The sequence below is a fragment of the Culex pipiens genome, chromosome 1, assembly GCF_016801865.2.
Source record: "Culex pipiens pallens isolate TS chromosome 1, TS_CPP_V2, whole genome shotgun sequence".
Lineage (NCBI taxonomy): Eukaryota > Metazoa > Arthropoda > Insecta > Diptera > Culicidae > Culex > Culex pipiens.
Genome location: NC_068937.1, coordinates 119,100,459 through 119,123,024, shown reverse-complemented (window position 1 = coordinate 119,123,024; position 22,566 = coordinate 119,100,459). Strand labels below are relative to the sequence as shown.

At 44.5% G+C, this 22,566-nt stretch overlaps 4 protein-coding genes across 5 annotated transcripts; 2 read left to right on the top strand and 2 right to left on the bottom strand.

The window, feature by feature from the left end:
* The first annotated feature begins 754 nt into the window (after positions 1-754).
* LOC120431091 (uncharacterized) lies at positions 755-3,557 on the top strand. The gene is made up of 3 exons (XM_039596248.2): positions 755-2,448; positions 2,505-2,888; positions 2,948-3,557. Exons 1-3 carry the CDS (start codon positions 1,826-1,828, stop codon positions 3,504-3,506), a joined length of 1,566 nt encoding a protein of 521 aa, XP_039452182.1. The 5' UTR covers positions 755-1,825; the 3' UTR covers positions 3,507-3,557.
* Positions 3,539-21,730, bottom strand: LOC120431086 (nuclear pore complex protein Nup133-like). The gene is made up of 4 exons (XM_039596242.2): positions 20,721-21,730; positions 18,849-20,661; positions 17,869-18,780; positions 3,539-3,709 (listed from the first exon to the last, which is right to left on the bottom strand). Exons 1-3 carry the CDS (start codon positions 21,570-21,572, stop codon positions 17,882-17,884), a joined length of 3,564 nt encoding a protein of 1,187 aa, XP_039452176.1. The 5' UTR covers positions 21,573-21,730; the 3' UTR covers positions 3,539-3,709; positions 17,869-17,881.
* On the bottom strand, positions 3,580-5,694 carry LOC120431092 (protein Aatf). The gene is made up of 2 exons (XM_039596249.2): positions 4,388-5,694; positions 3,580-3,709 (listed from the first exon to the last, which is right to left on the bottom strand). The coding sequence occupies exons 1-2, from the start codon at positions 5,692-5,694 to the stop codon at positions 3,580-3,582; spliced, it is 1,437 nt and encodes a 478-aa protein (XP_039452183.1).
* Positions 5,998-15,275, top strand: LOC120431090 (uncharacterized). 2 transcript variants are annotated; one of them, XM_052706456.1, is made up of 6 exons: positions 5,998-7,909; positions 7,969-8,039; positions 8,100-8,228; positions 12,006-12,283; positions 12,351-14,923; positions 15,001-15,275. In XM_052706456.1, the coding sequence occupies exons 1-4, from the start codon at positions 6,166-6,168 to the stop codon at positions 12,150-12,152; spliced, it is 2,091 nt and encodes a 696-aa protein (XP_052562416.1). In that variant the 5' UTR covers positions 5,998-6,165; the 3' UTR covers positions 12,153-12,283; positions 12,351-14,923; positions 15,001-15,275. The 2 variants fall into 2 exon arrangements, with proteins under 2 accessions (XP_052562416.1, XP_039452180.1); XM_039596246.2 differs by having other exon boundaries at positions 12,006-14,923.
* Positions 21,731-22,566: the final 836 nt, after the last annotated feature.

The following is a 22,566-nucleotide window of genomic DNA, read 5'->3' as shown; positions in this document are numbered from 1 at the left end:
GAATAAGAACGAAAAATCTCATTACCTCGCGACGGGGCTCGATCCCCCGTCCTTTGGGTTAGCGGGGTTAGCAGACAAAATGCTAACCACCAGACCATCGAGGCTTATTTGAACTAAGAAGACTAAAAGTGCTACCGGTCAAGAAAAAAATCAAATGGGAAGCAGCGGCAGCGAAAGCAAGCCAGAGAGGGTGAAGAAAAGCCCAAAGAAAACGCTCCCTCTCCTTTGTTATGCTGTTTGTAAAGCTGTTTCTTGACACCTTTCCTTCCGATCTCCATACTAGCCTTATAGACAAAGATTGAACTTGCGAAACGACAAGAATTCACCAGAATAAATAAGTGAACCGAATTGGGAAGTTGTTTAAATTTGAATACGAAGAATTAAGAACTAGTCACATTACCTATAGGATATATCACGGTGAATCCTGATCTAAAACCCATCTTACTATCCTACTGACGAAGACGCAGCGGATTAACGATCTTCATCACTCAAGTATCGGACTAACATTCCTATCCACTTCCCCGTGATCTTACCACATGTTATGGAAGGCGCTGTGATTGATCAGCATGCACTTTGCGAGTTGCGAAGTGGGGATGATTGGTTCTACTCTTCATCTGTGGTCCACGGAGCAATTTTAGATGGAACTCGTCAATTACATTATGATAACAGGAAAGCAGGTGTTCTTAAGTTATTTTATTACAACGATAATATAGGTACATGCCTTAAAACAATGTCTGATTACACCGACCAACAAAATTCTGCGAACTGCCCTTGGAACTGCCCTATTTCTCCGTTCAAACTTTGGAGAAAAACCATTCGGCCCTGTCTAAATATTTTTGAGAAATTCAAAGTGTACGTGTTTCTGGGGACCCCAAACTTCATGCTTTCCCTCGAGTTGAGTCTGCGCAGTCATTTTTTGTGATTTTTTGTTGGTCAAGGAGCCATTACACTACTGCAAACAAACAAACAAAATCGCACTTTTTCGTGTTTGAAAGTTTGCCAAACTCGCAAACAAGGCAAAATGTATGCAGGCTGACGTTTGTACAAACAAACAAAGCAGGCAAACTGTCAAAAGTGAGTGTTTGTTTGTTTGTTTGCCGTAGTGTAATAGCTCCTTCAGTGTTACTTTTTATGGAACAAAATAAATTGACGAGACGATATTTGACGATGGATGACGATGTCCCCCTTGAAACCAGCTGTCAAGGAAGAGACTTTCTGTCAAGAAAAGTCGCAGAACTTTTCAGCACTGTTGGCTCTGTTTTGAATTGTATCATCTAGAGGAAAATCAGGTATTCCAACGGGCACCTAATGTTGGCACATCAGCACTTTGTCGTTCGATTTCAGCATTTAAAAACTTTTTGATCTGGACAATTCCCACTATGATATTTTGTATGGAGAAAAAACCAAGGAGTGGTTAAAATGTCTTATTTGAAGGCGACGTGATTTCTGCCCGAATTTTACATTAGATGGGCATTTTGTCCGTTAGAAACAAAGTTCGGACCTTTTGATTTTCGACCTTTCAAGGCTCATTACCAAGTGCGTATATCGCTTTTGGGGCAACTCTGGATTTGATATTATCCACCAAATTTAAATTGAATTTTGCCTTTCTTCGGCTTCTTTAGAGATCCGAAAATAAATTTTGAGAAAAAAAAACACTTATTATTCTGATTATGAGTGTAGTTTTGCCAAACTCAAACTAAAAAAATGGCAAGCTTTGATAAGCGTGTTAAAAGTAAGCCTCTTTTGTTTTTGTTTTCGTCTGTTTTTCGGTCTCGTTTACCTGTCGGATTTTCTCCGATTCGCAAAAAAATTCGATGACTCCAAAATGAACGTAAAGATCTACCTGTCCTCGAAGCTGGTCGAGCACTGCACCTTCTGCCATCTGTACGGCGTGATCGAGGTGCAGCGGGACGAAATCCGGTTCGTGGTGCTGGACCGCCGGCTGCTCCCGGGAACGTACCTGATTGGGGAAATTTGCAGCGAGTCCGACTACCGGCGCTTTCAGGAGGGTGCGGCCACGGATCGCGACCGGGACGCGCTGCTTCAGGAGGAGAACTTTCTGCGGCTGTCGGTTTCGGACCGGGGTGGCCGCATCAAGCACGTCACGACCAAGGTGAAGGGCGTAACGATTGAGACGTTGGACAAGATTTTGATTATTTACGACGAGCGGGGCTTTTCGAATTTGGCCGAGAACCGAACGGTGGAGGAGGGTGACGGCGGGGAGAATGATTTGCTGCATTTGGCGCGGTTGATAAAATCGGCCAAGCCGGCGCGGAACTCGGCGCTGCAGGATGCGCTTGGGTGGGCGGTTGCGAGTCCGGTTACGGGAACGGTGCGGATGGTGGCGTGGCCGCTGGTGGTGCTGTTGCGCGTGCTGCTCAAGAAGACGGCCTTGTACTTTCACTTTTCCGAGTGGGTGGCCAGCGTGAGGAGGAAGGGGTTTGAGGGGTGAGTTTTTGTTTTTGAAGAGGCAAGGTTGATTATTTGAGCGTTTTTGTTTGCAGGGCAAAATGGGCACTCTTGTTCGACATTGGCTTCGGCGTGATGGTCCTGTCGGCGGTGCTGTACTTTGGCAACCCAGGAGCATACTTTATGGAATCGGCCGAGCTGGTCATCAACTACCTTCGGGAATTGTTGCAAACTCTCCGGGGAAGTCCGATTGGGCTGAAGCTCAACGTCCCGTTGAACAACTTCTTCCTGAGTTGCTTCCTGTACCACGTGGATCTCTGGTGGACGTTTCTGATCATCGTGTCGCCCGCAATTCACTTTCTGTTCATCCCACTGTCCGTGCTGGGACTGCTCGGGTTCTCCTTCCAGCTTGCCATGCTGTCCGATTTGATCATCCTGATCAGTTTGCACGCGCACTGCTTCTACATCTACGCGGCCGTGTAAGACCCAATTGATCACTCACAAATCAACCTGTGCTAACCTTTTCATCCCTTCGTAGCTTGTACCGCATCGAAATCGGCGGCATCCGGGCGCTCTGCCGGATCGTCCTGGGCAAAAAGCGCAACGTTCTGCGTGATCGCGTTGAATCGCACGAGTACATGAACCGGCAGCTCTTCCTCGCAACGCTGACCTTCGCCGTGCTTCTTTTTCTCTTTCCCACCATTCTCGTGTACTACGCGGTCTTTGCCACGCTCCGGTTCGGCATCTACTGCGTGTCGTACGCGTTGATGACGGTCCGGCGGATGATTTTACGATTCCCGTTCGACGGGCTGATCCGGTGGGCACGCGGACAATACACCCACGTGGACAGTTTGGAGATTTACAACATCGGAGCGTACGCCAAGGAGAATATTACGATAATCTACATTGCGCCTCGGGCGGACGCCGGCGGAGGGTCGTTTTGGCGGACCGGAATGGCCTGGAACGGTGAAGCAACGGCAGCCACGACCAAAGGAACCATCTCGATCGGACAGTTTTTCGGCAGTCTGGTGCGTGGCGAAATGGTGCCGTTCATTCAACCGGACGAAAGCGTCCACCGGAAGGAGAAGGAAGTGTGAATTTTCGAAGCTAGAGACTGACACCAAATAAATAACTATGAAATACCCGGATTTATTGCGCCAAACCTGGTTGTTACTCGCCGCCGTTGTCGGTGCTCGTTCCTCCAAATAGCGACATGAACAGCTCGTTCTTCGCGTCGTCTGTCCATGCGTTGTTTGGTTCCGGTGCGGTGAAGTTGACCAACTTTTTGTGTACGACATATCTGAAAAAAAAAAATCAGAAAGACAAAATTTAATATTTATTCAGGGTGTCCACCAGATTTAAATTTTTCCTTAAGAGACAAAAAATGTTTTTTCCAGAATGTTGTAACATCAAACTGCAACGTTATTTATCTGACTTGAGTATCAAAATACTTTGTAAATGTAAATTATTCTTCGGAAACGAACTTTTGAAAATCATGAGAATTTTAAATAATTAAACTGCAAAATTTTAAACGTGTGCATAGAACAAAAAATAAATATGTTTTTATGTATATTCTCTCTTATTTCAGACAAAATGTCTGATCCGAGTCCAAAGTGTTGCAGAAATCTTCCACTATACATAATGGGGTCTTCTTTCTATAATTTCCTGTATTTTGATTTATGATTGGTCCCAAAACAAAACAATTAAGAAGCTATTGGCGAATTTTAACTTGACTTAAGGGGTTACATACATGAACTTTACATACATACACTTGAACTTTTAAAATTTCTGGTTTCAGCTCATTAAAATACACACAAACCCCGATGGTTTGACACCAACTGTTGTCAAACGAATGGGGTCACTTTTTAGTTTGACACCATTTTTACACAAATTTTATGATTTTCTACATGTAATTCCCGACTTTTTCACGGTTTTTCCAAGGTTTCCACCCTGTGTTCGAAAAAAACAAATCCCTCACCTTATCTTCCGGCCCTTGGACGCGCGCGTGTCCACCTGCTTCTTCATCTTGCTGCGCAGCTTCTGCAGTTCCGCCAGCTTGGCGCCGATCTGCGCCGGATTTTCCGCCGTGTTCGACTTGTACTCGATGAGCTCGCGCAGCAACGCGTGGTAAAAGTCCGAATCGTCAAAGATTTCCCCGTCGTAGGTCGACTCGGGTTCCGCGGACACGCCCTCCTTGGCGGCGGAGGCTGAGGGTGCAGGTTTTTCGAACAGTTCGTAGCCGCCGCGGAAGAGTTGCGTTTTGCGGATGAGCTCGTCCTTTGTGAGCAGCGCATTTTCGATCTTTTTCACGACGCTCAGCGATTGGTGGAAGTTCTTGGTGCCGCTGGACGCTTTTGTGCGGTCGTGCCACTTCTGGATTACGTCGTTCCGGTAGGGTTTGTACGTGGTGAAGCTGTCCGCGAGGAGGGACTCGTACTCGGTGAGCCGGGAGTGCTTCGATCCGGATGATTTCTGGTCCTTTAACCGTCGCTTTGTCCCTGGTTTGGCGAGTTCTTTCGTTTCTGGAAAGCTTGCGATTAGGGTGGTCTGCAATTCCAGCAGGTTCTTCAGCGTAGATTCGACCGTTTGGACGACCTTCTGGGAAGCCTCCTTAAACTGTTCATTCTTTGAGAAACTTTTGAACTTGTCTTCGTGGGGCAACGCGTTGGCCGTCACCAGACAACCCTGCATTTTGATGCGCATCTCCAGCAATCGTTCCCACATCTTCAACTGGTTCTGGACGCAGGTTCCCTTCTGAACCGCTTCCTGCCGATTCTCGTCTTGAATGAGCTTTTGTGAATCGCTTGGGGCACCTCCCAAAAAGTCTCCCAAAGAGAAATCCTGGTCCCCGTAGTCATCTTCATCATCATCGTCCTCGGACTCTCCGTCGCTTCCGGAACCCTCCGATCCTTCGCTCTGGTCATCGCTTCCCTCGGGAACCTTTAACCTTACAAACGCCCCCGGCTGTGAATCTCCATCGGAATCGTCCTCGCCATCTTCATCGTTCTCCTCCTCGAAAACATCCCTCCTGGACGCGACCTGGCCCTGGTACTTCCGGTCGACGGCATCCAGCAGCTGGACGTTGCGCTTCCGGATCTCGCTCAACCCAGCACCCACGGCCCGCTCAATGTCCGCGTCGTTCTCGTCAAAGTCGGCCACCTGCGGGCCCTCGTCACTGTCGGAATCTCCGGCGCCACCAACCGCCGACGGAGCAAACTGCTCGTGCAACTTCTCGGAGACGGTTTTCGGCGCGGAGCGACGCTTGCGTTGCTTGAGCAGGTGCATATTTTTTTGCAAATTTTACGGATTGTTTTGGCAGAATCTATCGCACTAAACGTGGTTCCATCCGGTTTACGAGCAAATTCCGACGGCGCACGTTGTTTTGAAATCGTTTGACAGTTTTCTTTATTTTATTTTTTAACATACACGTTTAAAATTTGTTTTAATGTTTTTGTAAAAATGTGTACATCGATGTTAATTGCGTAATTTTTACTCACAACGAAGCGTAAGCAAAAGGTCAACCTTTTCAACGTAAATAAACCCATCAACTGTCAAAATGAAAAACTTCAAACGCACTGCTGTCAAAACTCGCAAAAAGAGAGAAGAAAAAAAGCAAACGAAACTCTGCGGAGAAGGGTTGGTTTGGAAAAGCGAAGCCCCGAAGAAAAGCAAAATATTCCAGCAGCGGCAGCGCAACGCCATTTCAAAACAAAAACATTTAACCGCCGTACGTGAATCGCGATCCATCCGGGAACGATGCGACCCCAGTACCGTGCGCGCGGTCGTCCGGATTACGGCGGAGGAGGTGCTGGTCGATTCGGCGGTGGCAACTTTCGTGGCAGCCGCGGACGCAGACATATGCGACGACCCAGCTTCGACCACCGTCCGGCGCTAGTATCGTCGCCGCACATCCACGCTCATCACGAGCGGACACACAATCCGCAGCCACCGCAACCCTTTCGGTCGCCGGACCGGAACTTCCATCCTGGACATCAACACCCGCACCCCCACCACCACCACCACCATCATCATCACCGGGAGTTGCAGCAGGAGGAACGGCAACCGGTAGTACCGGTGGTTGCTGAGTGTTCCCACCGGACAGAGTCACCGTGGCAGCGTGATCGTCGTGGGGTGATTGAAGTGGCCGCTGAGGTGGTGAAGCCGGAAAGTCCGACGCCGTCGGAGAGGCACCGGAAGCGCAAGCGAAGGCACCGCAGCCCGACCAGTCCCGTGCTGAGCAACATTAGCTCCGGCAGCAGCATCTACGTCGAGCAGGAGGTCGAAGTGGAGGAGGACAGCGACGGAAATGCTAGTCCGGATTACGACGAGGTGACCAGCGAGGAGGAAAGTGTTGAGGAGGAGGAAGTCGAAGAGGAGGAGGAGGAGGTCGAGGAGGAGATTGTGGTCGTAAAGAAGAAGAAACGAAAGAAGGACAAGAAAAAGAAGGACCGGGAACGTCGCCACCGGAAGAAGGAAAAGAAACGCAAGAAGGAAATCCTAGAAGAGCGGATTTGTCCGCCGGAGCATGAAGTGCCCGCCCAAAAGGAGATCTTCTCGTCCGGACAGAACATTCTGGTGAGCGTAAGCTTCGATGAGGAGGGTGCTGGCGCTGGCGCGGAAGCCGATGCGTACAAGGCTTACCGGAAGGCCAAAAAGAAGAAGTCCAAGCGAGCAAAACTCAAGGAGGAACGAAGAAAGCAGGAAGAGCTGGAGGACGAGTATCCTACGAGCAGTCAGAAGAGGGTTCGCAAGCTGGACGATAGCATCAAACCGGTGGCCATTATCGATCTGGAACGATCGCCGGGAAAGCAGGTCATCTCGAGTCCCAAGGAGGTCATCGTGCTGAGCGATGAGGAGGCCGGCGGAAGTGGCAAAAAGAAGAACAAATCCGGCACCGAGCAGGTGGGACCAAACACCCCTCCAGAACCGGCTCCAAAATCCCCAGAATCTTACGACCCCTTCGATCCAACGAAATCTCCAATGGATTCGCTCGCATCCGGCGTCAACTTGGGCAGCATATCGACGGTCAGCTATCCGGATCATCACCAGCACCACCTCCACCACCAGCATAGGCAGCGAGTCGCGAAGGAAATCGCCTCGCCCGATCTCAACTCCGCCGACGACGGCATCCTCGATCTGCACCCATCCTCACCGATGGACCAACTCACGCCTCGGCAACCCTTCCGACATTCGCCGCAAAAGGCGCTCCGCTCAACCCCCGCCAAGAAACCGTCCGCGGCGATGCCAAGCGGATGGGATGACCCGTTGGACGACGGGGACATCTCGCCGTACTCGCCGCGGTCCAGCGACTGCGACGATCACATGTTTGATCCTCCGTCGGCGGACGGTGCCGCCAACAGCAGCTCATCCCAACAGCCCAAGACGATCGCCCTGACGGTGGACAATCTGCGGCGGGTGTTTGGCAACGACAAGAACACCCTTTACGGCGACCTGCGCCGACCCAACGAAGCCGTCCAGCTGGTGGACGAAATGTACAAACGTGAGTATGGTTTGTTACGAACTGCTGAATTGTTTACTAACGCTACTTTATTTCAACAGCTCAAAAAGTGACCATGGAGATGCTGGACGACATGCCGAATTCTGCCGTTGATTTGCAGATCAAGGAGAAGGTAAGTTTGCTACCACCCTGCAGAATCCGATCTCTCACAGACTCACAACTTTCCTTGCAGCTCATCCAGAAGCTCCAGCGGCAGGATCGCATCATCGAGGAGGTGAAGATCTTCCTAAAGCCGCACTTTAATAAGAAGCTCATCAACAAGGAAGAGTACAAAACCATCATGAAGAAATCGGTTCCGAAGGTAAGGTTTTGAAATCCACCAGAAAACATTTGTGGGGTGTTCCCCTAGTCGTTCGCTGTAATTTATGGATTGTCTGCTTCTCTTCTGGTTAGGGGAAATTAGCATAGGTTTGCAAGCACTTGCTCCTAACTCCATCCAATTTGCTGATTTTCACTATTTAAAATGCATATTTTGTAAAAATGTTGTTGGAAACATGCTTGCTCACTTCCAGCTAGTGATCACTCGATTTCAGTTGAAAATGCTTTTTATGAGCTGTAATTCCAGAGCAACATTTGAAAGGGGCGGTACGACATTGCTCTTACGGCCTTTCGTCCCATTTAAACGCGTGTAATGAAAGGCCGTAAGAGCAATGTCGTACCGCCCCTTTCAAATGTTGCTCCAGAATTGAACGTCAAAGTGCAGATATGCCAACATTTGAGGCCCGATGGAGTTAGATGCTGTTGGTTACCTGAAGGTTTTTGTAGCTCATTTACCAGCAAGAAAAAAGTCATGCTTGTGCTTGAACAGCCTCCTACTTTGTAGATGTAAACAAAGTGGGATAATTCGAAAATCACGTTACGCAGTCTCTCTTTTCATCACCCAGGTACAAATGTCTTAAAAGATTTTCTTAAAATTTTTAAATTCCTAAATTCCCAAATTCCTGAATTGGGTCCTAAAATGAAGCTTAGATTGCTGATATTATTTTTTACAGCGATAAAGCTTATTTGTCTGAGTACAATGACCCTTTGTACGACCACAAAGAGTTTAAAATGGATTTTTAAATCAATTTTGAAAAATTAACCTCGCGGTCCTTCTTGACAGAAAAGTTCCTACTTGACAGCTCGTTCTAATGGGACCATAGTTGATCCATCGAAAAAATGTTGTCTTGTCATTATTTTTTTTGCATTAAAATGAAAAAAAGTGATCAGAAATGGTTTTTGATCGTGTTTTTTACCGTTTTACATACAAATTGACATATGGCTTTATTACCCAATTCTTAAACTCTTAAATTTTTATATTCTTAAATATTTAAGTTTTTGAATTTTAATGATTTTTTTGAAACTTCTAATGTTTTGTTTGTTTTAAATTTAAATTTTTTTATTCTTAATTTTTTTAGTTCCGATATTTTTATTCAAGAATTTTGATTTTTAGAATTTTTGAAAAAATAGAGTTTTTGAAGTTCGGGTTTTTCGTAAATTTGTATTTTCGGATTTTTATATTTCAGAATTTTAAAACTTTTGAAATTTCGACTTGTAATTTCTAAAAAATTTCAGGTTCCGAATTTTTAAATTTTTGAGCTTTTGAATTTATTAATACTTTAATATTAAAATTATTATTCAATTCTGAAAAAAAAATATTTTGAATTTCCAAATTTCGACAACTTGATTCTACATTCGTTTGTTTCACACACAAACGAATGAGTGCTACGCAAAGTCACTCACACAGTCATTGGCGCTCGCACAGATAACGGTCGTTTGGCATTCTACCGAGATTCCGAGCAACTCTTCCATGATCGCATTCAAATGACTTCTGTCAGCAGGCAGCAAACATTAGGAAGAGAGCGAAGAAAGATGAGAGAAAGCGAAAGAGCACGTTGTCCCGTTCGAGCGAGAGAGAGAGAGAGAGAGAGAGAGAGAGAGAGAGATCAACTTTTCGCAAAAAAAAGGAAAAAAACATTTTAAAATATCTATATTTTTCGCTTGCCATTTTTTCTGAAATGTCTTTGTCATAACCTACACCTTTGCCGACGGGTATCATTAACCTAAAGCTTGAGTATAAGCAATAAAGTTCAAACTAGAGGAGAGCAAAACCGCTCTTTTAATTTAATTCTAGGATGCTGGAAAAATTGCTGTTAATTTTTAAATTGCGTTAATTTCTGCAAGAATTGAACAGTTTTGGGATTAATTTGTACAACCAGTGAAATATTTAAAATTGCATATTCAATTCTCAAAAACAATTTTTTTTTGTAATTCTTTTATTATATTTATAACATAAATCATGCCATCTTGAAACGGTTCTTCCAATAAACCGGAATTTAAAGAAGAACCGCGGTTCTTTTTTTGTGAGCCACGGTTCGTTCGCTCTTTCCAGTGAACCGGCTCTTAGAGCGGCTCGCTCAGCCATGCCAGATATACAGATAAATCTGTATTTGACAGATTTTTCGATCCCAAAAATCACAAAAATCTGTATATAGAGATTTTTTTAAATTGGTTATATTTGAGAATTTCAACAATTTAGTGATTGAATTATGCTTTAATATGATTAAAAAGCCTAAATCTACTGTTACAAATAAAAAAATGTCTTCCATGGCCCCGAATTCGACATGATACAGATAAAATACAGATTTTTTTTTTAGAAAATACAGATCTGTCAGGTGGCAGTGCGTGGCCGAATGGTTACGCTGTCCGCTTTGTAAGCGGATGATTCTGGGTTCGATTCCCATCTGCTCCAACCTTCCATCGGATGAGGAAGTAAAATGTCGGTCCCGGCCTTGGTTGTTAGGCCGTTAAGTCATTCCAGGTGTAGGAGTCGTCTCCATGCCATAAGTACAAACAACACACCAAACCAAGCCTACTCCGGTGGAATCGCTGGCGGCGGCTGGACTCGCAATCCAAAGGTCGTCAGTTCAAACACTGGGGTGGAAGGTTCCTTGGAGTAGAAAGAGGTTTGGGTGCTCTCCCCATTCAAGCCTTCGGACTCCTAGGTTCGAGCAGAAACTTGCAATAGAGACCACAAAAGACCCGGGGGTCGTTAATGTGGATGGTTTGATTTTTTTTAGATCTGTCATAAAATAATCTGGCATCGTTGGGCTCGCTCTTTTTTGCCCACCTCTAGCTCAAACTCTCAAGATGCTTATTAGCCCGGGTCAAAAAAATTAAAGTTACTCAAATCAAAAATTATATGAGATTGCCCGAAAGAGTACTCAAAATGGAGGCTCAGGCCAAAATTTCAGCCCATTTCTAATCTAATCTAATCTAATCAGACCCTAGCGCAGCCAATCTTTCGAAGGGATCCTGGAGAGTGCCTTAGGTTAGATGACGCCTAGCACTCTTCTTGTCATTTATTAACATTTGTAGTGCAATCTCATGTTTTTTTTATTTGAGCAACTTTAATTTTTTGGCCCGGGCTAATGCTTATCCACCCTTTTCTCGTGTTGTTCTAGATTGGACGTAATGGAATTTCAGTGCCTTCGATCTAAAAATTCACCAAAAATCAATTTTCAACCAATTTTCGATTTTTTTAAAACATTCGAAAGAATAACTCTTAAAATTTACCCATGTTTTTAAAAATGTATTTTTTTCTGGGGTCAACTTTGGATGTGTTTTTCACAATTTTTTTCTATATTATATCTAAAAATAAGTATGCAGTAATTTTTGTACTGTCCCAGACTATGTCTCTACGCAAAAAAAAACTACAACAACAACAAAAGTGGCTGTAAAAACATGAAAAAAATAAATAGACAAATAGTAATGATAAAGGTAGTGCTATTAGCCAAATACTGTTTGAAACAAACATAAACCTAACAAGATAATGGAATAATAAATACTAAAAATTTAACAAGAAAAACATAAAACAAGAGAAGTGAAGTTTTTGTAGAACAAAAGTTGCTCAAAATGACAAGAGAAAAAAAATATAGAAAAAACTTGGGCATTAGCCTGGCTTAAATAATACATGTACACTGGAGTCACCTGGAGTGACCTCGCGGGCTAGAACAAACAGCCCAACAATGTTCTCCAATCTCAGAAGTAACGAATCGAAAAACCACCCAAACTTAGTTCCATACGCTACTCGTTCCAGATCTGCCACAGCCGGTCCGGCGAGATCAACCCGGTCAAGATCCAGAACCTGATCATGGCGTACGTGAAGAAGGCGATGGCGAAGCGGAAGCTCGGCGGCAGCAGCGGCGGAAACGCGATCGTTTCGTCCACGACCGCGGTCACGTGATAGTACCTTGAATTATACGAGAGCTAGGAGATGGAGAGAGTGGTCACGTGCAACGGTCCCGCCGCCGCCGCCGCGAAGCGGGACAGATATTTCATTTGAAACATTTTAGTGGCAGCAGAATCAGAAGGAGTGTAAGTTTTAATTTATAAATCTTATTTTCTCATTCTCAACACATCCTTTTTCATGCTGAATCGATAGGTTTATTTCTGGACACTCGATTTAAAAATCAATCATTGCAATCTAACGCGTACGAACTTATTAGTTGATATTAAGTAAATTAATACATATTATTATTTTCATGAAAAACAACATTGAACTGTGTACCGTTCGTAGATGAATCGAACTAGTGAAATACAAACTCCTTGAGGGAGTGTTACATAATAAGGCAACAGTGGAGTGAATTGTAAGAATAGCATTAAATTTCAATGTGAAGATTTTCTAGAATCTAGATGATGTTGTTTAAGTGCAAACACGTATAAAGTTTTAATAACCCCCCTTTGAATAAAAATTTGGCACATGGAGTGCACTTTAGTGTGAGGTATTAATTGAGACTTGTTTCATTTATCTTTTCCCCCGAAATGTCAAATGGTGCGAAGAACAGCTTCCGACCGACTGGCTAGACGGTACCCCAATCTTCAAAGAGGGGCAAATTCTCGATTGTGCCTACTATCGAGGCATCACAATCCTCAACTCAGCGTATAAAGTACTCTGCCGAATCCGGCGGCGAATACCCAGTGCGGTCTTCGAACGGGTCGGTCAACGACGGATCAGATGTTTACTCTGCGACAAATCCTCGACAAGTTCCGGGAGTACAACCTGCAAACACACCATTTGTTTATCGACTTCAAGGCGGCGTACGATTCATTCAAAAGAAACGAAGTTTAGAAGATATTGGTAGAACAAGGCTTTTCGGCGAAGCTAAAGAAGGTATTATACTCTGACAAACAGACAAACAGCCGTTGATTTTTGCATCCACTGACCCCTCGTTCATTTTGCTTTGTTATTGTTTTTGACGTTTGTCGCTTATTTTACCAAAAACACAATGGCTCAAACATATTTCATGAACAAAAAACATATTTTATAAAAGGGCAGCTAAAAATTTGCAGTGTAAAAGTTTGAATTAGGTTTTACGCCGACTTAATTTTTAGGTTAGAAATTTGACAGCTTGGCTGCACTGTTGCACGTGTGCGCCCATGACATCACGCTGTAAAACCTAATAAACTGTTTGTTTGCTCACAAACTTGTTTGCCAAACTCGCGGGATTGAAACTCGTCTAAAAAACCTGTATCATTTCCTCCTTCAAAACGGTGGCGCCACGTGGTGGCAGCTGCCCTGTTTATTACACTGTGAATTATCCATGGCTAATCAAAGGAATCAAAAGGTGACAACAGAAATATCCGTCCAAAAGGGGTGCTGCAAAAAAAAAACTTTTTATTTTTAACAAATTTCCGAACAAATCAACAACGAATACAAGTTTGATAGTCGAACTACACTTAAAAGTTGGTTGTGTTAATTGTTTTTGCAAAACCGCATATTTTTAAACAAAAGTGCCAATAATATTCGTATTTACCTTTTGCCTCTTGGTGGCGCTTTGTGTTAGTATGTGTGTGGTCGATGTTTGCGGACGTGCACGCAGAACACAGAACAGTGAGAACTAGCAAAAATGCCTCACTTTCTTCTGATACAAGTCGCCATATTGAAATTGCTTGAAGATTCATACCCGTGCCAAACTCCCAAGCTGTTTGTTTAAAAAAAACTTTCCCAAAAACAAAATGGCGGACCCGGCAATACCTAATACTAATACCTCCTTAACCATACTGAATACTGATAAAAAAACATATCAAATTTCAAGTTTGACTTTTACAATTTCGAAACAAAAACTCTATAAAAAAAAGACGCTGAATATCAATGAATTTGTGAAAGTATTCGAGGTGTTATTGCACTAGATCGTAATTGCTCGACTTTCGATCGATATTTCTCGATCTAAATATTTGTCGATGGTAAGTAGTAATTTGTCGACAGAAGATTGAGAGCATTCGATCGATATACTATCGACAAATTAAGACTAATGATCGAGAATATTTCGATTTGTGTTCGAAGCTTGTTTTCAATTCTAGCATTCAAAAATTTTAAAATTTAAAATCTAATCTAATCTGATCAAAATCTAGCACAGCCAATATTTCTCAGGGAGGAATCCTTATAAGGAGCTATTAAACTACGGTAAACAAACAAATAAATTCGCACTTTTTCGTGTTTGACAGTTTGCCAAACTCGCAAACAAGGCAAAATGTATGCAGACTGACGTTTGTACAAACAAATCCAGGAAAACAAACAAAGCAGGCTAACTGTCAAAAAGTGCGAGTTTGTTTGTTTGCCTTAGTCTAGGAGCTCCTTAATGTTAGATAATGCCTAGCCATCTTTCTGCATTTTTTAAATTTCTAGGGCTCCATTGCATAAAAATGCTTTAAAACATCACAAACGATAAAGCGGCTAGACCAAAAAGTATTGAAAATAGAGCGAGCACTCGGAGCAAATTTTAACTATTTTTATGGTACCAACCAGAGGTACAACCGTAACGCCTTTGATGAGGCGTTACTGTTTTCAGGCGTTATGAAAATAAATGGTGCAAAAAAATCATCACAACAAGCTCCCAGATTTTTTTCTACTGACAGTTGAAATAAATAAACAAAACTAAATAGTTTCGTTTCTTGGCTGAGAACCATGTTTCCTGCTGCATTCTATCTAATTTCCAAAAAGAAAACCCCTTTTTGGTGAGTATTTGCAGTTCTTTCAATTTCTGTTTTTCCAGTTTAAAAAAAATAAATGAAAAAAACATTTATTTTTACAGCCCCAAGAGCTCTTCGAAACTTTTCCTTCGCCAAAGAATCCGTCGTACCGACGAAATGTGATTCTTTTATATAGTGCTGGTTCTGAGAAAACTGGCCAATCTTGTTTTTGTCAGACGTGCTGGATAGGATGTCTGGAGTAGTCGATACTATTCTTGGGAATTAAAAAATTCAAGATTGACAAAATAATCGATGGCAACCATAAAAATACGAAAAGCAAGTCTATTGAACTACGGATTTTTTTTTTTAAATATGTAATAAAGTTATTGTGGCCAAATCATGATCCTTCTTTTTATTTTTTGAAAATATTTGACTGGATATCCAATGTAAATGCAGCGAAGTGTAAAGCTACTGGCGGAATGCAGCGAGTCCTCTTGACCGACATCATGTTGGCTTATCACTGGAAAGCGCTTCACGGAATTACGATTAGCTCAAGGCGTTCACTACAATGTTTGTCCCGGTTAACCTAGGCCAAGAGATCGATCGTATCGTTAGCTTGTCCGATCGGCGGTTTTGGACTACCGTTAAACTTTTGTTCAGTCCAGCAAATACACAAACATATCATTAAAGGCGACTTGCAGTCAAGCTGTAGCTAGGCTCAGTTCAAGTCACTGCCTAGCCGTTGCCCACAATCACCTAACAAAAAGGTATATGGCGTATCTCTGTCCAATGCTAGGAAAAATCTCAGCGAACAGAACGGGACCATCCATAAACCATGTGGACACTTTTTTGAAATCTCATATCCTCCACTACCCCCCTCGTGGACAATTTCCATACAAAGCAAATCTTTTTTGTAAGGAGCGTGGACAATCGCTGACCCCCCCCCCCCCCCAGAACGTACCAACGTTTGTCTCAAGAAGGATTGGCATGCCGACGTCCAATTGCATCTTGTCTATTGGATACCAAGTAATATCACAGCTAATTCTGTTTGAGCAAACAGATCAAATTAAAGACCGACTTCATTTTAACTTTGGTGTCCACATTCAGTCAGAAAATTTCTGGATAGATTAATCATCATCTTTAAAGCAAACAAGAGCTAAAATATAAATAAGAACGGTTAGTTTGCATAATTTGTTTAATTTTATGGACGAAACTTTTCCATTTGAAAGTTGAATTTTTCTAAACAGGTGAAAATGTTTGACAGCTGCAAATGTCACCAACAACGTAACGCCTCAGCATCCATTGAACAGAAATTTGTCACGCCTGACTGCTGAGATTATGCTGAAGGGCTGTGTACCAGTGTACCGCGTTACGGTACCATAAATAAATTGCCAGTGTTCCCTCTCATTTCCCTACTCTCTGGCTAGACCTACTGCATAAAGTTTACCGCAGAGATGATTCGTCGAAGTGGGTTGAGTTCGAGCATTGAGTGTTCAAACAACAACACAATTATGAATCTACAGGTGTGGGAGAAGCGTGGGAACACACCACTATACTGCCGTTCTACGCATAATTGTCCCATGTCATTTTTTGACGATTTCGACTTTTTTTGTTTTTTACGTTCATTTTGATGAGTTCTTAAGAAAAACACATAAAATTTAGTACTTTTTTTGGAAATTCATCAAAAAAAACACCAAGTCTGTTTGTCCCATCGTTAAACTTCTACGCATAATTGTCCCACCAAGTATTTTCTAACACGGAATCATTAGTTTTACGAAGCATTGTGTCTTGTTTACCAATTGTATAGCAAGAGGATTACAAATAAGAGTAATAAACTGCTAACTGTAGCGTTTAGGGACATGTAGTGCCAACAGAAACCCCCGGGACAATTATGCGTAGAAACACAGAAATCGGTCGAAAAATTTCAATCGCGTTTTTCTCAGTTGCACTTTTTTGAACATGGGACAATTATGCGTAGAACAGCAGTATACGCTCTGAGGTTGGGTTTTATGCAAATATTCGTCGGGAGCATCATGCTAGGAAGTTTTGGGGCTCCAAGACCCTCTGGGATGGGAAGTTGTATTTCTAAAAATGCCCAGGACACTATTTGAAGTGGTTAAAGAGCCACAACGCGCTCTTAAAATTTTAAAAATTAAAAAAAAATTATGCCTGCAAAAAATTATAATTATTTTTTTTTAGAAAATTAGATTTTAAAATTTTTCCGGTTCCTTTTCAATGTTTATAAATTTTAAAATAACTTAATTTTAATATTTTGAATTTCGGAATTTTCTTTTTAATAATTTTCAAATTGTATCGGGACCATCCATTAACCAAGTCGACACTTTTTTTTTTAATCTCAAACCTCGGAACAATTTCACTTCGGATAATCGAATTTTCGGATAATCGAATCACAAAAAAAATATGTTTTTCGATGTGTGATGACCCATAAACTACTCTAAAATGATTTAAAATTTTGAAATCCAAGATGGCTGCCAAAATGGCGGTGCTGAAATATTGAAAATGCATTTTTTTAAAATTAAAAGGCAATCAAATATTCAAATTTGACTAAAATGGGGTCGCAAAACTAGAATTTGACGTTAATAGTAAAAAAAAAAATGATTTTTTTTGTCATGATTCGATTTTCCGAAGTCCCATACAAACTTTCGGATAATCTAAACTTCGGATAATCGAGGCTCCGGATAATCGAGTCTAATAAAATTTGCAAAATCAAAAGATGCATAAAAAAATTTAAGCTTTACCTCAATTTTAAATGATTATAAAATTACTTATCAATAGGTTCAAAAACCATTTTGCATAATCAGTCAAATGGGTCCGCGGGCCACCAAAACCACACATGGGTTGGCCTGTTACATACTTCGGAAACCCCTGACATAAAGGCTTTCTTTCCAACGTTCAGAACCCCTGAGCCAGTATTTCACATTAAATGTTTAATTTATTTCGAAACAGATAAAAATAAGATGAACACTTACCGCGACGCCCCGATTACTTTTTCTTGTACGAGTCGTAAATGTGTTCGTAGCCCAGCTTGATCAGATACTGGAACGATTTGCTCTCGACGAGGTCGCCCAGTTCGGACGCGCCCAGAAAGTTCTCGACCGCCGGGAGAAAGTTCTCCAGCTCTCCGTCCAGGATGTAGCACAGGTCGATCAACCGGAAGAACATCATGCCCTGCATCGTGTCCAGCGGGGCGTTCGGATTGTAGTTGTCCCAGCTGTCGCGAAGGATCGCCGCGCACCAGATCTTGTGTCGCACCTCCATCGGTTCCTCGACAAAGTCCAGCAGTTCGAGCGCCTTCCGAAACTCGGACTCGGACGATTTGCTGTACTCATCGGCGATGTAGAGGTCTACGATTTCTTCCGGGGATAGAACCTTGGCGTTCTTGGTGTCGTACCCGTAGATGTTGAGGATATCGACGGGGATTTCCTCCTGCAGATCGAGCAGCTTCGCCTCGGAGTTGATCTCAGCGATTTGCGCGCCAAAGTCACCCTCCGCGGCCAGCGCGCACAACTTGGACAGCGAAAGCATGACCCGCTTCCTGCTCAGCAGTTCCTTCTCGTTCTGGGCTAACGCGAGCAGCACTTCCGCCGCCTGGGCCAGCTCCCCGTTGAACACGAGTTGAATCCACGCCAGCGACGGGTGATCCGACAGGAATCGCGCCAATTCGGCCTGATTGCCCTTGAATCGCTGGAAGATGTCGCCCTGTTTGTTCTGGCGCATGTGCCAGCTGATTGCGAACTGCGAAAAGTCCAGCTCCTTGTACCGCTCGATGTACTCGTCTAGCCGGGCTTGGCTGTTGGTTTTATCGCAGATCACCACCAAGATCTGGAAGTCGAGGTACTTTTCGGCCAACTTTGCAGCCAGCTCGTACTGCTCCGCGTCCACTGGAGAGATTTGAAGAATTGTTTGAAAATCTGCCAAATGGCAACAACGTTACAGTTTGTTTACTCACCCAACGGGAAGATCAGATCGCTCCGCTGCGACTCGTACTGCTGCAGCAGCACCGCCCGCTTCGCCTCGTCCCCGACGCTGTCCAGATACCGCTTGCGGCCATCCAGCACAAAGTCCACCAGCTCGGTCATCTGCTTGTAGTGTTTGATTTTGAACTCCGGCTCGCCACTGCCCTTGATGCCGTACTTGAGCGTGCTGTTGATCATGTGCAGCAGAACGTCCTTCATGCCGTACTTTCCCGACGATGCCGTCCACGGGACGCACTCGTGGCGGTTCAGTTCGTCGCGTACGTTGAACAGGTCCGCCTTGGCCTCGCGGAACTTGCTGACCTCCTGCAGCACCGTTACGGTGATGGTGTTGATCTCGACCAGGGCCGTTTGAACCTGGGTCGTGGTGAACTCCTGCCGGATGTAGCTTTCGACGAGGTCGGCAAACACTTTGAAGATTTCGTGGATTTGGTTGACCTGCACGTAGAACAGATCTTGGTTGGTGAGGTTTGGCGAGGGTGGCGTGCGGTTGCCCTCCCGCAGAACAAGGTCGATGGCTTCGTCGATGATCCGAGCGTGGCTGGCGTGCAGACATTTGAGCGCGATCGCAGCGACGATCTTTTCGGCAATGTCTCCGAGCAGGTGGGCCGTTGGACGGACAACGTCTCCGCCGCTGGATGCGCCCAGTTTGTCCCAGAGGGTGGACGCGTGCAAGAAGTCGATGAACTGGGTGAGGGCGATGTTCTTTTCTCGTAGCTGCTGCACAATCTGCATCGACGTTGACGATCCGAGAGCGTGCTTTTGGGTGACTTCCCAGCGTGGATCGGCGGCCGGGATGTCTTCGGCAAGGTCGCGGGCGATCTGGAGGACGATTTGATCAACGGTGCCGTCCAGGGACTTTTGCTCGGCAGATTGGAGAATTTCGTTGATGATCTCGTTGGACGCGGGGATGTTTCGCTTGATGTGGTAGATGAAGGCGGCCTTGAGCTGGCTGACGTTGTCCTTGTCGGCACTGCAGATCTCCTCCGGATCGAGGTCGTACAGAACCAAGTTACCGGCGTTGGTCGTTGCTGGAGCAAAGATTGACTGCGAGATGAACACGGAATCGTTAACCGAGATGTTCGGGTTGAACACATCCGATGACACGGACGAGTTGAAGACTTCGCTGTTGGGCTCAAAATCCGAGGGAGTGACGACTACCAGGCCATGAATTTTGGAAAAGAACAGTGCGGTGTTCTGGAAACAATTTGCCGCCAAAATTGCGTCATCCTGCACGTTGAACTCGATCTTTTCCAGCTCTTCCGAAGGACTGCTACTTTCGCTGTTGGCCGCCGAACTGCCCACTCCTCGGTCCAGATTCACCGGATAAATTACTTTCTCATTATAAACGTAAGCGACCGCACGGTTCGCCACGAACCGAAATCCAGTCGTTTCCTCCTCCCGCTCTCGGCTGTAGAATCCCTTGTACTTCATCATCGTACTCTCCTTCAGCACCATTCCGTCCCCTTCGAACACGAATGTCAACAGCGCGTAAAACACCTGCGGCGTCCTCTGTAAATTACTCGCCGCGGCCAGAATGACCACACCACGATCCGTCGAACGCATGTCCAGCGGCCACAGCTCGATTTCACCGCCGGCGTCCCGAGCCCACAGTTTCTGCACGAAAAAGTCCCGAATTTTGCGCATAATTTCGGCGTCCTCACACAGGAAGCGTTCACCGCCGGCACCACTCGGACTGAAGGCCCACCGCTGAATCCACTTGTCTGCCAGGACCGTGATGTGCCACTCGTGCGCGGACACCTTCTCGCTAGCGATTTTGATCAGTTTCTAGAAAGAGAAATTAAATGTTAGCTTATAAACTGAATTTGTGTTATTCAAAAACTCACATTCTCCCTCTCCTGGATACTGTGCATCCCGATGATGATCGAGGCAAACTTCTTCCCGATTCCCCCAAAGAACCCGGACGGTGGTTTCACCAACCTCGCCACGATCGACTGCCGCCCAGCTTGCGCCGGAAGCTGCAGCTGGACCAAACTGCAGGTCGTCGTCACTAGCAGATAATTTCCGCTGCTCAGCCCAACGACCTCCTCGAACTCCTGGCCCTCCAGAATGTTACACTCGTCCATGCTCGACCCATCGTGGGCAATCGACGGCCAATAGCGCACATCCCCGGCTGGGGAAACGGCCAGACACGACGCCATCTGGTGCCCCTCGGCGATAAACACCGAAATGAGCGTCGCTTTGTGGCCAATGTCGCAGTGTGGCAGCGTCAACTGCCGGCACTGGCTGGCCAGGGCACGCCGCGGCGTCGGAAAGTCCCCGCCACTGGCCATGGCCGCCTTCGAGTGACTCTCCCGGTACTGCCAGATCAGCAATCGGCGACCGTGCACCAACCAGGCCCACCCATTCTGGCCGTACCCGATCGACACCGGTGCACTCCGTTCGGCAAAGGTCAGGATCTCATTGACCTGCACCGGCAACGGCAACCCGTAACATTCCAAGATATTATAGTCCGACTTTGCCACCACCTGAAGGGTGGAAATGTTCGACCGTGTGGACAAACTGTATCTGCCGGATCCCTTCCGACCAACGGAACCGGCCAGCGGAGGACCGCCTCCCTTGCGAAGACCGACGCCACCGCCGCCGGTAGAAAAGAGCGACCCGCCGAGGGATTGGCGCGAACGCGAAACCGAGCTGTTTTTCGACGGACCAAACAGCGTTCCGAAGGATTTGTCCATTTTTGCGGGCGGCGGATCACGGCACTGGAACGAAACGACCGGAAGTACGACTGTTCGACACGATTTTCACTAATTTAACGCAATTATTTACGGAGCCGCACGATTTTGCAAAACTTTTGTTGATGTGCGGTGTTTGACGTTTGAATGTTGTTTTGGATTGGCGCTTCTTTTGAGGTTAGGATATTTGTATGCCGACTGGCAGACTGCACGCTCAGTCAGTGTTAGGCAGATTTTTGTTGAAATTATTTATTTACTTGATAATATTTAATAATAATGATAATAAATATTTAAACGTATTTATTGTAAATTAAATAAACCGATAGAAACTAAATTAAATGAAAAAAAATCTAAATTTATAAACAAATGATTTGGTTTTTAAATTTTTATGTTGATTTCGTTGTTGTTGCTGAGAAAACATTTTGCGTGCAATGATTTCGCTTGCCTCTGGTGGCCAGCACTGTTAAGCTTTTTAGTACATCTTGCTATAAAAACTGTTTTTTTTTATAGATTCACACTGTGAGCTTTTTAGCTATTATAGGCTCGCGAAACTTTTGATATTAATGTTCAGTGTTTTACATACCTTACGGGCGTTATCGGTTTCACTGGATCATGCTTCAAGAAAGGCCGCGATCTAGAATAATTTTATAATCCAGTACATGTAGGGGAGAGTGGGGAGACTTGATCCCCTTTTTTTGTATCGCACATAACTTTCTTAATTTCACACAAAACTTTAAACTTTTTGCATGAATTGAAAGTTCAAACATTCAACTATGTTTGGCTGATAAGCGTATTTAATCAGATAAATTCTTCGAGTCATGCCAAGTGTTAAAACAATATTTTAAACCGGCATTTTCAAAATGTTAGGGGTAACTTGGTCCCTCTTCAACATTTTGAAGAAATCTTAAGCAAAATGTTTCAAATTCATCCAAACTATTGATTTTCTATCAGTTATGTACAGCAAAGTATAACAAGTTAAGTATGTAAAATAGTTAAA

Coding starts and splice junctions, on each gene's coding strand:
- LOC120431090 (XM_052706456.1), top strand. CDS start 6,166: ATGCGACCCCAGTACCGTGCGCGCGGTCGTCCGGATTACGGCGGAGGA. Junction 7,910..7,968: donor GGTGGACGAAATGTACAAAC/GTGAGTATGGTT, acceptor TTATTTCAACAG/CTCAAAAAGTGACCATGGAG. Junction 8,040..8,099: donor ATTTGCAGATCAAGGAGAAG/GTAAGTTTGCTA, acceptor CTTTCCTTGCAG/CTCATCCAGAAGCTCCAGCG.
- LOC120431086 (XM_039596242.2), bottom strand. CDS start 21,572: ATGGACAAATCCTTCGGAACGCTGTTTGGTCCGTCGAAAAACAGCTCG. Junction 20,662..20,720: donor GTATCCAGGAGAGGGAGAAT/GTGAGTTTTTGA, acceptor TTCTCTTTCTAG/AAACTGATCAAAATCGCTAG. Junction 18,781..18,848: donor CGATCTGATCTTCCCGTTGG/GTGAGTAAACAA, acceptor AAATCTCTCCAG/TGGACGCGGAGCAGTACGAG.
- LOC120431091 (XM_039596248.2), top strand. CDS start 1,826: ATGAACGTAAAGATCTACCTGTCCTCGAAGCTGGTCGAGCACTGCACC. Junction 2,449..2,504: donor AGGAGGAAGGGGTTTGAGGG/GTGAGTTTTTGT, acceptor TTTTGTTTGCAG/GGCAAAATGGGCACTCTTGT. Junction 2,889..2,947: donor TTCTACATCTACGCGGCCGT/GTAAGACCCAAT, acceptor ATCCCTTCGTAG/CTTGTACCGCATCGAAATCG.
- LOC120431092 (XM_039596249.2), bottom strand. CDS start 5,694: ATGCACCTGCTCAAGCAACGCAAGCGTCGCTCCGCGCCGAAAACCGTC. Junction 3,710..4,387: donor TCCAAGGGCCGGAAGATAAG/GTGAGGGATTTG, acceptor TTTTTTTTTCAG/ATATGTCGTACACAAAAAGT.